Raw genomic sequence first — 13,333 nt, forward strand, 5'->3', positions numbered from 1 at the left:
ATTGCCTCTGGCTTTTCTATTTCTTCATCGCCAGCACACGTTAGATCTCCTCTGGCTTTTCTAATTCTACATCGCCAGCTCACGATAGATCGTCTCTGGCTTTTCTATTTCTACATCACCAGACAACGATAGACCGCCTCTGGTTTTTCTAATTCTACATCGCTAGCACACGTTAGATCGCCTCCGACTTTTCTAATTCTACATCCCCAGCACACGTTAGATCGCCTCTGGCTTGTCTTATTCTTTATTGTAAAATACTTTTATCACGTCATGTGCTTTATATATATATTATGTATATTATGTACTCCATATTATCTATATTCATATCAAAATATTTATATAAAAAACTAACACCATTTTGTATACTGTTTTTACAAGAAAAATATATGATATATGCCACATTTTTTATTTCTATAGCATGAAATATAAAGATATTTTTAATTTCTTGTGTCTATCATTTGTAAAAAAATCTTGATAAAAGAAACAACATTAATTTTGCGATTTGCAATAATCTGTTTCAATATATGCTTTTTTTAATTACTTAAAATTAGCCTTATTTTATGCCTTATTTCTGTTACAGTAGAAAAGAAACATTGTGTCTTATAACAGAGAGAAATGACAAAATATAATATTGTCTAAAGTACAATCCAATAAAAACTGTTAAAATTATAAACAATATATATATAATAACATATATAATAACATATATTATAACATATTTTTTTTTTGTTGTGATAGAAATAAATTTTATATTTTGATGTGTATTTTAGATACCAAAGTAAACGCATAAAATAAGGCTAATTGTAAGTATTTGAAAGAAGTATATATTGAAACAGATTATTGCATATCACAAAATTAATGTTGTTTCTTTTATCAAGATTTTTTTACAAATAATACATCCAAAAAACTAAAAATACCTAAATTTTTCGGGAGGGTCTCAACTGCCTACATTCCCATTTGCCAACAGCTTCGTTTGCCCACAACATTTTACCGACAGTTTTAATTGCCGACATTCCCGATTGCCTACAGAGCAATTGCCTACAAGCATTATTGCACACATTTAAATATTAAAAATACAAACGTACGTTTGCACACAAGACATTATTGCACACATACACATTGCACACATGACATTATTGCGCACATACACATTGCACACATAATATTATTGCGCATATTCTTTCCATGCAAAACGAGGTTCAACATGGGTTTACAACTTTGTTTGTGGACCTTGGTTAACCTTGTTAGGTTTACCTTGTTAGGTATAAACTGAGTAGGATTTGTTATTTGTTTTACGCGGGGAAGAGGCTTCGCCCCTATGGGGCGAAGTCCTCCGCCGCCTACGCGTGTAATTTCAAACAAAGTGAGGTTCAACGTGGGTTTACGAGTTTCTATTTAAAGCGCAATAATGTCATGTGCGCAATGTGTATGTGTGCAATAATGTCTTGTGTGCAAACGTACGTTTGTACTATTAATTTTTAAATGTGCGCAATAATATTATGTGTGCAATGTGTATGTGCGTAATAATATTATGTGTGCAATGTGTATGTGCGCAATAATGTCATGTGTGCAATGGGTATGTGCGCAATAATGTTATGTGTGCAATGTGTATGTGTGCAATAATGTCTTGTGTGCAAACGTACGTTTGTATTTTTAATTTTTAAATGTGCGCAATAATGCTTGTAGGCAATTGCTCTGTAGGCAATCGGGAATGTCGGCAAATGAAATTGTCGGCAAAATGTTGTGGGCAAACAAAGCTGTTGGCAAATGGAAATATAGGCAGTTGAACCCCTCTCCATATACATTTATTATAAAAATATATACAATATACAAAATGATATTAACTTTTTACATAGATATTTTGATGTAAATATACATAATATGAAGCATATAATATACATAATATACCCAGTAAGCAAGATATTATTGATATAACGTTATTTTAACGATATTTAGTAATATGTAACATTGTTAAATATGTAGGTTTTAACGTTCTAATCGACGTCATTATAAACAAACTTTGACACTGATTTTAAAGTTTCAATAACGTTAAAATGGAAGTGTCTTAATATTACGAATAATGTGCAAATGTTTTTTATAATTTTAATATAATGTTTTTCATATAACATTAAATAAATGATTAGATTTAAACTTACTTTTGATCTAATTTTATCATTATATCAAAATTGACACAATATTAATATTTTATTATTTATTTCATATTCTTAGTAAAGACAAAGGAACATAACATCAATGTTATAATTTTTCCACTCAATAAAGTACAGCAAGGTATGTTATATTGCAGTTAATTGTTAAATAATTCAACAATGTAACTGCAATGTTATATATACCTTGCTGTACATTATTGAGTGAGAAATTATAACATTGATCCCTGGCGGAAAAATATTTACGAAAAAGTACGAAAATCTAAGAAAGTAGCTACGGCGTACTGAGAATATTTACACAAAAGTACCGCAAAACTACCGAAATTGAAACAAGATCTTAGAAATTCTTATTTTTTTTGTATAAAATTATAGCTTGTAATAGAAAATTGTAGTTGCTTGTAGAAATGTGCAAGTTTTCGTTAATTCTTTTAATTTTTTGTAAAAATTTGCAGTTTGTCGTTTATTATTTTAAATATTTTTAGTTTGTCGTAGAAATTCGATGGTTTTCATGGGAAATTGTAATGTTCGTAGAAAATTATAATTTTTTTCGTAGAATTTTGAAGAAAGTACGAATTTCTACGAAAACCTCGAAATAATTTTTTTATATATAATATTATATAATTTTTTTACGATAACACTATACTACATACATCGAAGAGACGGCTTATAAGAAACTCATAAATATATTATATATAATATAAAATTTATCGTGTCTATTATTTTTTCAGATTTTCTTCGAATGCTATTATATATATCCATATCACCATAGAAAATTTTTACAATTATATCCTATTGATATTTATTATATTATTCACAAAAAAAAACTTGAGAAAACAATAGACGATTATTCTTCTATTATATATGTGCTAATATTTTCTTCAGTCGTTTTTGAATATATGTAGTATAGATCACCCTAAAAAAATTATATAAATTATAATTAAACCATTGTGAAGTTTTTGTAGAAATTCGTAGTTATTATTTCTTCAGAAGTCCTCAGAAGTCTACGAAACAAATAAAATTGTCTACTAGCTGTAAATTTATATATATAATAGATATATAGAAATAGAACACATATTTTTATATATTATTTAATTTGAAAAAAAAATTACAAATGTCTTTGCACCACAATATTTTATTTTGTATGTGCGCAAATATTTTGCTTTTAATTTTCAATAACATAAAGATACATTATTTTTCTGATACTGATTGCGTAGATAAAGATTCTAGGTAAAATAATTACTTATATAATAATCCATTTGGAACGTAAAAACTGATAAACATCAACAAATAAATTACGTCTATAACGTCTTGTACAAAACAAAACCTAAAAACTCTACTCATTCGAACTTATCACTGTTCGTTCCAATCAACTTTATGTTCTTTGGTTTTTATTGCAACAATAAAATAAAGAAAATGCCTTGTCTTGGCTTTTCATGACAAACATCATCTATAAATAAAACCTAAAAACAAAAATAATAATATAAAATACTTATTCCTTATCACTGATGTCCGATGAATTATTACGCAAATTCTTTTCAAATTTTTCTTTTAATGCTGATGCTTCTTCGGTCATCGTTTTTTTATCGGTTATCTGACGTAGTTTTTTGCGGGCTCCTGTTATAGCTTTATTAAATCTTTCGTTTATTTTCCTCCTTTCCACTTCTTCATTGATTATGTGTTCGGGAAGTTTACGCGTTTCTCTTAACCATCGCTCGTACATATTTACTACAGCCGCTTTCTTCTGCGGAGTCAGTTCTTTGTACGGTGTGTTTACTGCTGAACGTACGACTCTATTTGCCAGGATTTCTATGCCCCAGGCTGCGTATGACAAGGTATTTAAAACTTTTCCATTATTTTTTTCCCGCATAATTTCATTATACACTTCTTTCGGAATTATGAAGTTGTCATCTTCATTATTGTTGTCCATGATAGATATATCACTATTTGCCACATGGTGTTGATGTGGCAATGTTCGTCCTAGAAAAAAATATGGATACATTATATAATTTTATTATTATATAAAACATCGTGGCTGATTCTTTTTAAAATCAGACCAAAAAAGCTGTATTTTGTAAGTTATTTGACATTTTTTTATACGAAATATGCGGAAGAAAGTAAGGACGTATTTCTTTGTGTGCCAAAACAGATTGATTTATCGATTTATGAATTATTTAATTTAATTGGAACGAATATGTATACTCTGTTTAATTATAAAATATTATATCTAGTTCTATTTGTAGTACACAGTGGTAAAAAACTCATTTAATAGCAAAAAGTATACAATGTATTAAACTATTTTATAAAATTTAAGTTGGACCGCGCTTGAATTTAAATTCAAGAAAAAATAGCAAAATATATTATCCACTCTAAAAAAATTTTTTGTTTAATTAAATGTAAAATGTAATAAAGTTATGTTTAAAAAATTTTCGGGTAGGATTTTCAATACTGATGAATAAATTTTAATTTGATTGTTTATAACAATTATAGCAATTAATTATGTTTAAATACAAAATAGTTTATTAAATTATATACTTTTAATTTTAAAATGATAAATGATGTTTTTCATCACTGTATAAAACAGAATCGGATATATCGGATAAATAGAATCAAATATATTATATTTTAATTATTACCAAACAGAATAAAAATTTATTTGTTGAACTTATTAAACAATTCAAAATTCGGTTAATGAGTTTATTGACAAACAAAAATAATGTTCTTACTATTTTGCATATATTTTATGTAAAAAAATTAAATGACTTAAAAAAACACGATGTTTTAAAATCGCGATTTCTGTCCAATTTCAAAACGAGTTAGTAATATAGACATATTAGAAATAATTATTATCTTTAAATAAGTTTAAAACTTATCCATTTTACCTTTTGCCAACTTTAATTGTAGGAGGAGATCCACGATTTGCTGCCCTGTGGCTTCCGTCAAGGGAAAAGCCTTACTTTCTTTTAGTTTCGCGTATTTTACTGACCATTGCTTCTCTTTTTCTGCCGTTTCCTCAAGTTGCAGTTGACATAAATGCAGCTTTTCTTGGCAGCGTTCCAGTTCTTCTCTGCATTCTACCAGATCTTTAGAATATAGTTTTTTTTGGCTATTCTCACGATGGATATTTCGTTCAATACTGTGCTGCATTTTACTTTCCTACATAAGAAAATGTAAATATAAGCTAATAAAGAAAAAAATAATACTAAGACTGATAAATATAATAATTTGTAAGACTGATAGACATAATAATAGTAAAATGACGTTTTTATAGCATAACAAATTATTACATAAATTGTAAACAATTCTAAATGTTACCTCATTATTTTTTCTGTATTTTTCCATACTTTTTAAATGAGCCATTAAAATATTTTGATTTATTTGTGACAAACTCTTTTCTTTTGCCTGAAATATAGAATTTTTGAAACGCTGAATGAATTAAAGTTATTTTAATTTGACATAAAAAATAAAATAATAATGTCATAAGACAGAAGTTTTATATTAAAGATACTAAGAAGTGAAGAAGAAAAACCATTTTGTCACAAAAATCGATTTTTTTTAAATAATTTTTTCCTACAAGATTGCTCTTTCTAACAAGTTTTGTAATTTTTATATAATATCAAAAATTCCAAATGTAATATTACAGTGATTTTCCGGAAATGATCAATTTAAAATTATTTTTTATTATTTGTCATTTCAATCTTTTGAAAATCTACTTATTGGTATTGAAGTGCTACTATTAATATGCAATTATATGCATTTATCAATCACGAGGCAGACACTTGATAATATGCATTTATATTTTGAAATCGAGTATACCGGACTAATCAGCCAAAGTGTTTTTCGTTATTTATATATTTTTTTTACAAAATAGGAAATTTCATGTCTTAAAAATTGTTATGACTCCATTTTTTTAATTGTAAATTTTACTTACTTCTCGGCTTTTTTTCTGATTTGACAGTTCTTTTTCTTCGTCACTGGAATTATTATTACTGGTCTCTGCATCGGAATAATTCAACTTCGGTATACGCACTCGTTTCCCTTGTAATAATTCCTCTTTTGATTCTGATGAAATAATAAATTATTTATCCTTAGAATTTCCGTTGTTAATACTACGAAATAACAAGATCAAAAAATGTATACAAACCTGCAATTTTTGTCACCTGACACGGTGTCTTTTGCCTATTGTGAATGATGTAGAACACTTTTCTTTTTGCTTCTTCACTATCGTCAAAACGGTCGGGGTCAAATTTTAAAATGTCTTTGATTTGTACTTGTAAGTGCGTTTTTGTTTTGGTGAGAAAAACGTGTGCCCACATTTTTATTCTTGCAATAAGGCTTTAAGCAGAATTGCTGTCTTGTAAAACTCCAGACATGAGACAGTATTGTGCGTTACGTGTCTTGAAGTACTGTCTTATGTTTGGAGTCTTATAAGACATTCTGCTTAAGGCCTAACTATATAGATAGACAGCGACCAAAAGAAACCGGCACAAACGTCTATGGCCGCACTATTATTATAATGCAAGGCTTTACCGACGCGACCGCGTATAATGCCTACTTGAATATTAATTATCAGGACCGAAGGTAAAATAATATAAGGGTGCAAACACAATATAAATAGAATAACGATTAATACCGTTAACACTTGCGTACAATAACTAATATATATATACGCACAATCGAAAATACATAAATAAGAAAATACATAAGTCAAAAATGTGACGAGCGCAGGACTCACAATGGCGGATCAGGACTCACGGCCTGCATCGTGCTCGTGCTTATTGTGATTGCATCAGCTAATCGCTATTGGCCAATCATGGCTAATCTTCATGCGCCGTGAACGTTAAGCGCAGCAAACAATTGACGCAAGCCGACGCGCTAGAAAAATCACGCGGGATCGCAGATCGCAGTGGCTGCCAGCCTGTCAGTGTATGATGGTGTGGTGCGTGATACGAATTTCGCGTGTGATCTATATAGGTTATGTATATATTTTTAAAGTGCATTCATATATATATATATTTATAGATATACGGTTCATAAAAAAACCGAGATAAAAATGTCTTATCAACGATATTTATATCCGGGTTCCACTCAAAATGTTCCACGAACAACGGCATATCGGAAACGAAAACGAGAACAGGCCAGTAAAAGTGAAATAATTGAAATAAATGCAGGTGAGCACTTAGCTTTTCGAAATGAATATCATTGAAGGCTACTTTTTTATCAAAACTGCGTTACAAACTATTTAATTAACATTTTTTTTATGGATTTTGCACTTGTTCAATCATCCTCTTTATCATTTACATTTTTATATACATACAGGATCTGCAAACTTATTGGATGACTTGAATTATGATATCGAGGATGGCGGATTATACGATCAACAATTATCTTTTGACGAAGGTGCAATCACAGCTGCGGAATTAAATGCCAATCGTGATCGAATGTGTGTGTGTGTGTAAGTACTTATAAATTGTAAAATTTACAATTTGTCTTGCCAACAATAATGATATTCAATTTTGACAATGTTGCCTATAGTGTTTTCGAAACATTAATTATTGAATAACATTGTAAATATAACTTATGGATGCAGACTACACCTGATTTGGACGAATTGAATTATAATATCGAGAGTGATGGATTGTGCCGAATGAAGAATTATATGATAACAATATCGAGGATGATAGATTGTTGAACAAAGAATTATCTGATAACGATATCGAAGATTCAACCGAAGATGCCAATTGCAATGTACCGAATAATGTAAGTAATTATATACAAAGGCTTCCACATTGTGCAAAATATGTGTACACTCTTGTCAAAATGTGTTCAAAATAAAGTTTGCACAATTTATATTTCAATAAAACTGTTATAAATAATCACAACGTGTATTACGTAAAATTACAATAGTGTTAAAAGTTTTTTTTCAACACTATTGTAATTTCACAACAGAAATTTCTAACGGTGTAGAAAGTTAGTAAAATAACGATAATGTAGAAATCTTTATAAAGTTTCGTTCAAATATAAATTGTAAAACTTTTATGTATTTATATGCTTCGTATATACTACATGCAGCATTATATGTGGAGGATTTTATGTCAAATTAATTAAGCTTTAACCTCTTTTTATTTCATTTTTTTATTTATTTTTCAATGATACTTTTTATTAATTTATGGAATGCCAACTTAGTTAGTTAGATAGAGTTTGTAACTCATTTATTCTCATTTCAGTAATTGTTGAAAGTGATAAATTTAGAAAATTGATCGATTTTACGAACATTATGTCTCTTAGTTGGAATCGGAGTGTTATTGTGTACAAAACGCATTTTTGCTAAAAAATTACATACATTGTATTTAAAATATTACATTTTAAGCCTTGTAAAAAAAATAAGTAGACTATAAAACTTCATGATATTTTATTTTCAATTTACGTATTTTAATTCTTTTTATATTCAACGTCGAGTTATCATGAAGACTTTATCGAAAGTCTGTCTTTTCATTTCAAATGTGTATAACGATAATTTTTGGTATTATAAGAATTTCGAGGAACAATTTTACAAATTCCCCAATTTTCATAATTTTAAATCATTGCACTAATCTCGTTTAAAATTGTATTCAAATATTATAACAATATATTGTATGTATATTTCATTTTCTATACATGAGGACTTTTCGGATAAAAATCGACGACGCGATAACAACTATAATGAAAAGCTATGCAATTGTACATCAACAACAAAAGGAGAAGCGATACTGATGACGCTACAAATTGGGAAGCGACATTCACTCACTTGGGCAGCCATACTGGATATTTTAATTATGATAAACAAGTTATACGACAAAGACGTATTACCGGCTTCAAAGTATAAATTATTTAAAAACTTTTCGATACAAGACACTTCATTTAAGCATCACATATTCTGTACGAACTGCGAAACGTACCTTGGCGTTCGTGTAAATTTAAAGTCAAAAAAAATATTTACATGTAACAATTGTTCGGCGAGCTTTGATGAGCAATCAGCCTCATATTTTGTGACTTTCGATTTTGCTGTTCAAATCAAGAATTTACTGAATGATCAAACAATTATAAAAAACATTCAGTATCGGTTTGAACGAACAAAAGAGATTGGTGTAATGTCGGATATATACGATGGCGCCGTATATTCGAATCTGGAACGTTCGGGACAACCGTTATCTAATAAATGGAATTTATCATACACTTTTAATACTGATGGATGTCAGCCCAGTAAATCAAGTAAAATGTCGGTTTGGCCTATATATGCCATGATCCACGAATTGACTCCGGAATTGCGAGGTAAAAATATGCTTTTAGTCGGATTATGGGTACATAAAAATCAGCCTAATATGAATTTATTTCTGAATCCGTTTATTACCGACGCGAATGCACTTGCAACTAAAGGAATTAAATGGTATTATAAACAACAAGAAATAATTACAAAAGTTTTACCAATATGCTGCTGTATCGATTCCGCTGCCCGATGCAGTCTCCTTTGCATGAAAAAATTTAACGGTTCATATGGCTGCACATTTTGCGAACATCCGACAAAAAGCGTCAATGGTTACATAAAATACCCGATATCAGTTGATGTACCGCCGGATCGGACCGATACATCAATTCGAGAAAGCATGATGACTAATGATAACACGAAAGGTGTTCAAGGTCCCTCCGTTCTTATGAATCTGCAACACTTTGATTTGGTGAGAGGCATGGTCCCGGATTACATGCATTCGGTATTACTAGGTGTCATCAAATTTCACACAGAGATTCTTCTTACATCTGTTGGCGAACCCTATTATGTTGGGTCACCAAATTGCATACGTATTATCAATAAAGGCTTAAAGTCTATTGTTTGTCCCTCGGTTATTACTCGACTGCCAAGAAGCATCGATGAACGTCGTCTTTGGAAAGCCTCGGAATGGCGGTCTTGGCTCATATGGTATTGTTTAATTTGCTTCAAAGGTATATTGCCACAAAAATATTTATTGCACTTGGCACTTCTCGTTACTGCAATACACATTTGTTTACAAAAATCGATAAGTCATAGTATGATAAGTACAGTTAACGAGTTATTGTTAAAATATGCCATACAAGTGCAGAGTTTCTTTGGAGAGCATGCAATGAGATATAACGTTCATCTACTTCTTCATATACCCTCGAGTATTAGGAATTGGGGACCATTATGGACAACCAACACTTTTCTCTTTGAAAACGAAAATAGATTGCTTTTGCAAATGAAAACAAGTCCTTATCGCGTAGCTATTTTAATTGCACGGCGGTATGTTTTTTACAGGTCAATTCCGGTTTTTCAAAATAATATTATAATTGGTGAGCGATACACACAATTTTGCGAAGAAATATGTGTCAATAAAAAATTGAAATTTTATTTAAAAGTAGGAAATTGTACGTTGCTAGGTTCAGGAAAAGAACATACTCTTCTACCTGTCGAAAGTGCTTGCTTATTTGAATTGCTCCCTCGTAATTGTTTATCGTACAAAAAAGTTATTGTGAATGGTATAAGATTTACAAGTACATCATACAATCGGTCCCGTAAAACCAACGATTCTGTAATTGTTACTCATGATGGTCTTAAAGGTTCAATTACTAATATTTGTTCTTTTAATATTGACAGCGAAGATGGTAATGCGAATAAAAAAGTAATCATTTTTTTCCGACAAATATTGGTGTTTAAAATGCGCGCTTTTTCGCCACTAAGGCAAAGCGTGCAGCACGAGCGGCACTGTATGCCGGTTCGTTCCCGGTCCGCGAGTGGCGCTTACCGATGCGGAAGGAACGGCCGCGCCAGGCCTGTATTGTTTTCCGGCATCCGCCTAGACCTTGTTTTTGGCTAGTCATCATTGTTGTTCGTCGCGCGTGTACGTTGCATCATCTTACGCGTGCCGTGCACGAATCGAGTCTAGTCGCCGTCGTGTATTCGTCGCGACATAGAACGTTGTTTAATCTTGTGATCTCTTTGAAGAAAGTTGCGGCCCTTGCTGGCCATTGAAAGTTGCGACCCTTGCTGGTCATAGAAAGTTGCGGCCCTTGCTGGCCATAGAAAGTTGCGGCCCTTGCTGGCCATTGAAAGTTGCGGCCCTTGCTGGCCATAGAAAGTTGCGGCCCTTGCTGGCCATAGAAAGTTGCGGCCCTTGCTGGCCATAGAAAGTTGCGGCCCTTGCTGGCCATTGAAAGTTGCGGCCCTTGCTGGCCATAGAAAGTTGCGGCCCTTGCTGGCCATAGAAAGTTGCGGCCCTTGCTGGCCATTGAAAGTTGCGGCCCTTGCTGGCCATTGAAAGTTGCGGCCCTTGCTGGCCATTTTATAGAAAGTTGCGGCCCTTGCTGGCCATTGTATATATAGTCACATCACAAGGTGAGTTGATCATTGCTGCGCAGAACACGCGTAAGCGTGTTCCTGCCGATCGCCATTAGGCGCTGGATGGGCTGTATTTATACAGCGTTGCAAGCCTGAGTTAACCTTACAAGTTAACGCAGCACTACGTTTGCGGATTTCTAGACTGTGAGAAAATCTAAGTCTTTTCTTTTCTTTTCTTGATTTACAACAGATTAGGATAGCCTGCTTTGTTTCTTTGGAGACCTATCCCACTTGCATGTACCTTGGAATGGACGAATGCTTGGCTTTTCTTTGGAACACACCTGCACACACATGCACGGAATAATTTGCCTTGACTGAACTATTTAACATAATATACATTTGCCTGTCTTGCGGTGAGTGTATCTTTTCCTTTATTTTGTAAAGGTCAGGTGCGGCCTTTTTTTGCAATAATGAGCGACTCATTACCTCACAACGAAGAGTGTGGAATGATTAAGATTCTTTTCTATCACATTTATTTCTTTGTGACTCAATAATATTATTATTGTATTTACGTTTGAACATCGCTAGACATAGCGTTTGATGTAAAACTTCTGCGATAGAGTCTTGCTGTGCTCTTTTAAGATAATTACATTAATGTAATAATTGAAGATCATTTGTATAAATAGTACTTAAGTATTATAAGTATTATCCTTTGCGTTTTGAGTCGACTCAAAATTACAATATAGTATTAACCTTTTGCGATATGACTTTGTGTTAATCGAGAGATATTTGATTTGTTATTTGAACGGTACATTTGACTTATAAGTTGCTTTTCTTTTCGTACGGTTTACTCATTGACGAGCATGTTTATGCAAAATGATACAGTCCACTGAGACGATTTTCATTACTGATAAATCTATAAAAAGGAGTTGAGTTCATTAACTAAATAATTTAGTTTCATGTTTTCTTTTTGTACACAAAACTAATATCTTAACATCTGATATCTCTTGATTCTTTTTTATAGATATTATATCTGATGTTTATTTTGCGTTATTAAGTATTATTATTTGGATTATGTTTTCTTGCGACACATAGTTTTGTTTTTTTTTTGGGATATTAAAGCCTATTCAAACAATTGGTCATAAATGAACCTTATCTGACATCAACTCATGTTAAGGTGAATCATATTCAAAGATGTTACGCTAATCAAGATGGGCCATTATATTCATGTTATCCGGAATCATTGAAAGGACAATACATTATAATGCAAAGAAGTGGTAAATCTTATATCAGCGAAATACCAAGAGGATGCCTGGGTGATTAATATATATATTAATGTAGAACGATATTATATTAAGTAATATATGATGTTATATTAAATAATATCTTTTTTTATATGCGTATTCTTTGAAGAATAATATTTTGTTATAATGTATAAATAAAAATAATTGAATATATATGTAACATGTAGTTTTTTAAAAATTTTGCATCCAGACGTTGCAAATCTAAATCAAGAAATCTTTCACTTGTTCCTTACGAAACATTGTAAAGCGCATTGCAACTTACAGAATATTCATTATATATTCAGTACATTGTTCAACATATCGAAAAAATTCTTTGCGTGATTTGAAAAAATTTATCGCAGTAAAACGCAGTATGGCGTAGTTTTACCGAATAACTAAAAAAAACTAAGAAAAACTACATCCCATTCTGAGTTATTCGTAGTGACATGTACAGCAATGTAGAGCGGCGTGGATTGTTCGAAAAATAAAGAAATTCTACGCCAACTCCGTACAAATTCATGGTAAGACGTAGAGCGGCAGAGTTTTCTCAAAGACCAACG

The 13,333-nt window shown here is 31.4% G+C and overlaps 1 protein-coding gene and 1 pseudogene across 2 annotated transcripts; one reads left to right on the plus strand and one right to left on the minus strand.

Moving 5' to 3' along the window:
• Nucleotides 1-3,482: 3,482 nt before the first annotated feature.
• On the minus strand, nt 3,483-6,840 carry LOC105668203 (uncharacterized). Of its 2 annotated transcripts, XM_067350856.1 has the most exons (5): nt 6,307-6,840; nt 6,094-6,224; nt 5,478-5,564; nt 5,045-5,318; nt 3,483-4,142 (listed from the first exon to the last, which is right to left on the minus strand). In XM_067350856.1, the coding sequence occupies exons 1-5, from the start codon at nt 6,476-6,478 to the stop codon at nt 3,655-3,657; spliced, it is 1,152 nt and encodes a 383-aa protein (XP_067206957.1). In that variant the 5' UTR covers nt 6,479-6,840; the 3' UTR covers nt 3,483-3,654. The 2 variants fall into 2 exon arrangements, with proteins under 2 accessions (XP_067206957.1, XP_012215859.2); XM_012360436.2 differs by lacking the exon at nt 5,478-5,564.
• Nucleotides 6,841-6,959: 119 nt separating this feature from the next.
• Nucleotides 6,960-10,030, plus strand: LOC136998326 (uncharacterized; annotated as a pseudogene).
• Nucleotides 10,031-13,333: the final 3,303 nt, after the last annotated feature.

This window comes from Linepithema humile, chromosome 3 (assembly GCF_040581485.1).
Source record: "Linepithema humile isolate Giens D197 chromosome 3, Lhum_UNIL_v1.0, whole genome shotgun sequence".
Classification (NCBI taxonomy): domain Eukaryota; kingdom Metazoa; phylum Arthropoda; class Insecta; order Hymenoptera; family Formicidae; genus Linepithema; species Linepithema humile.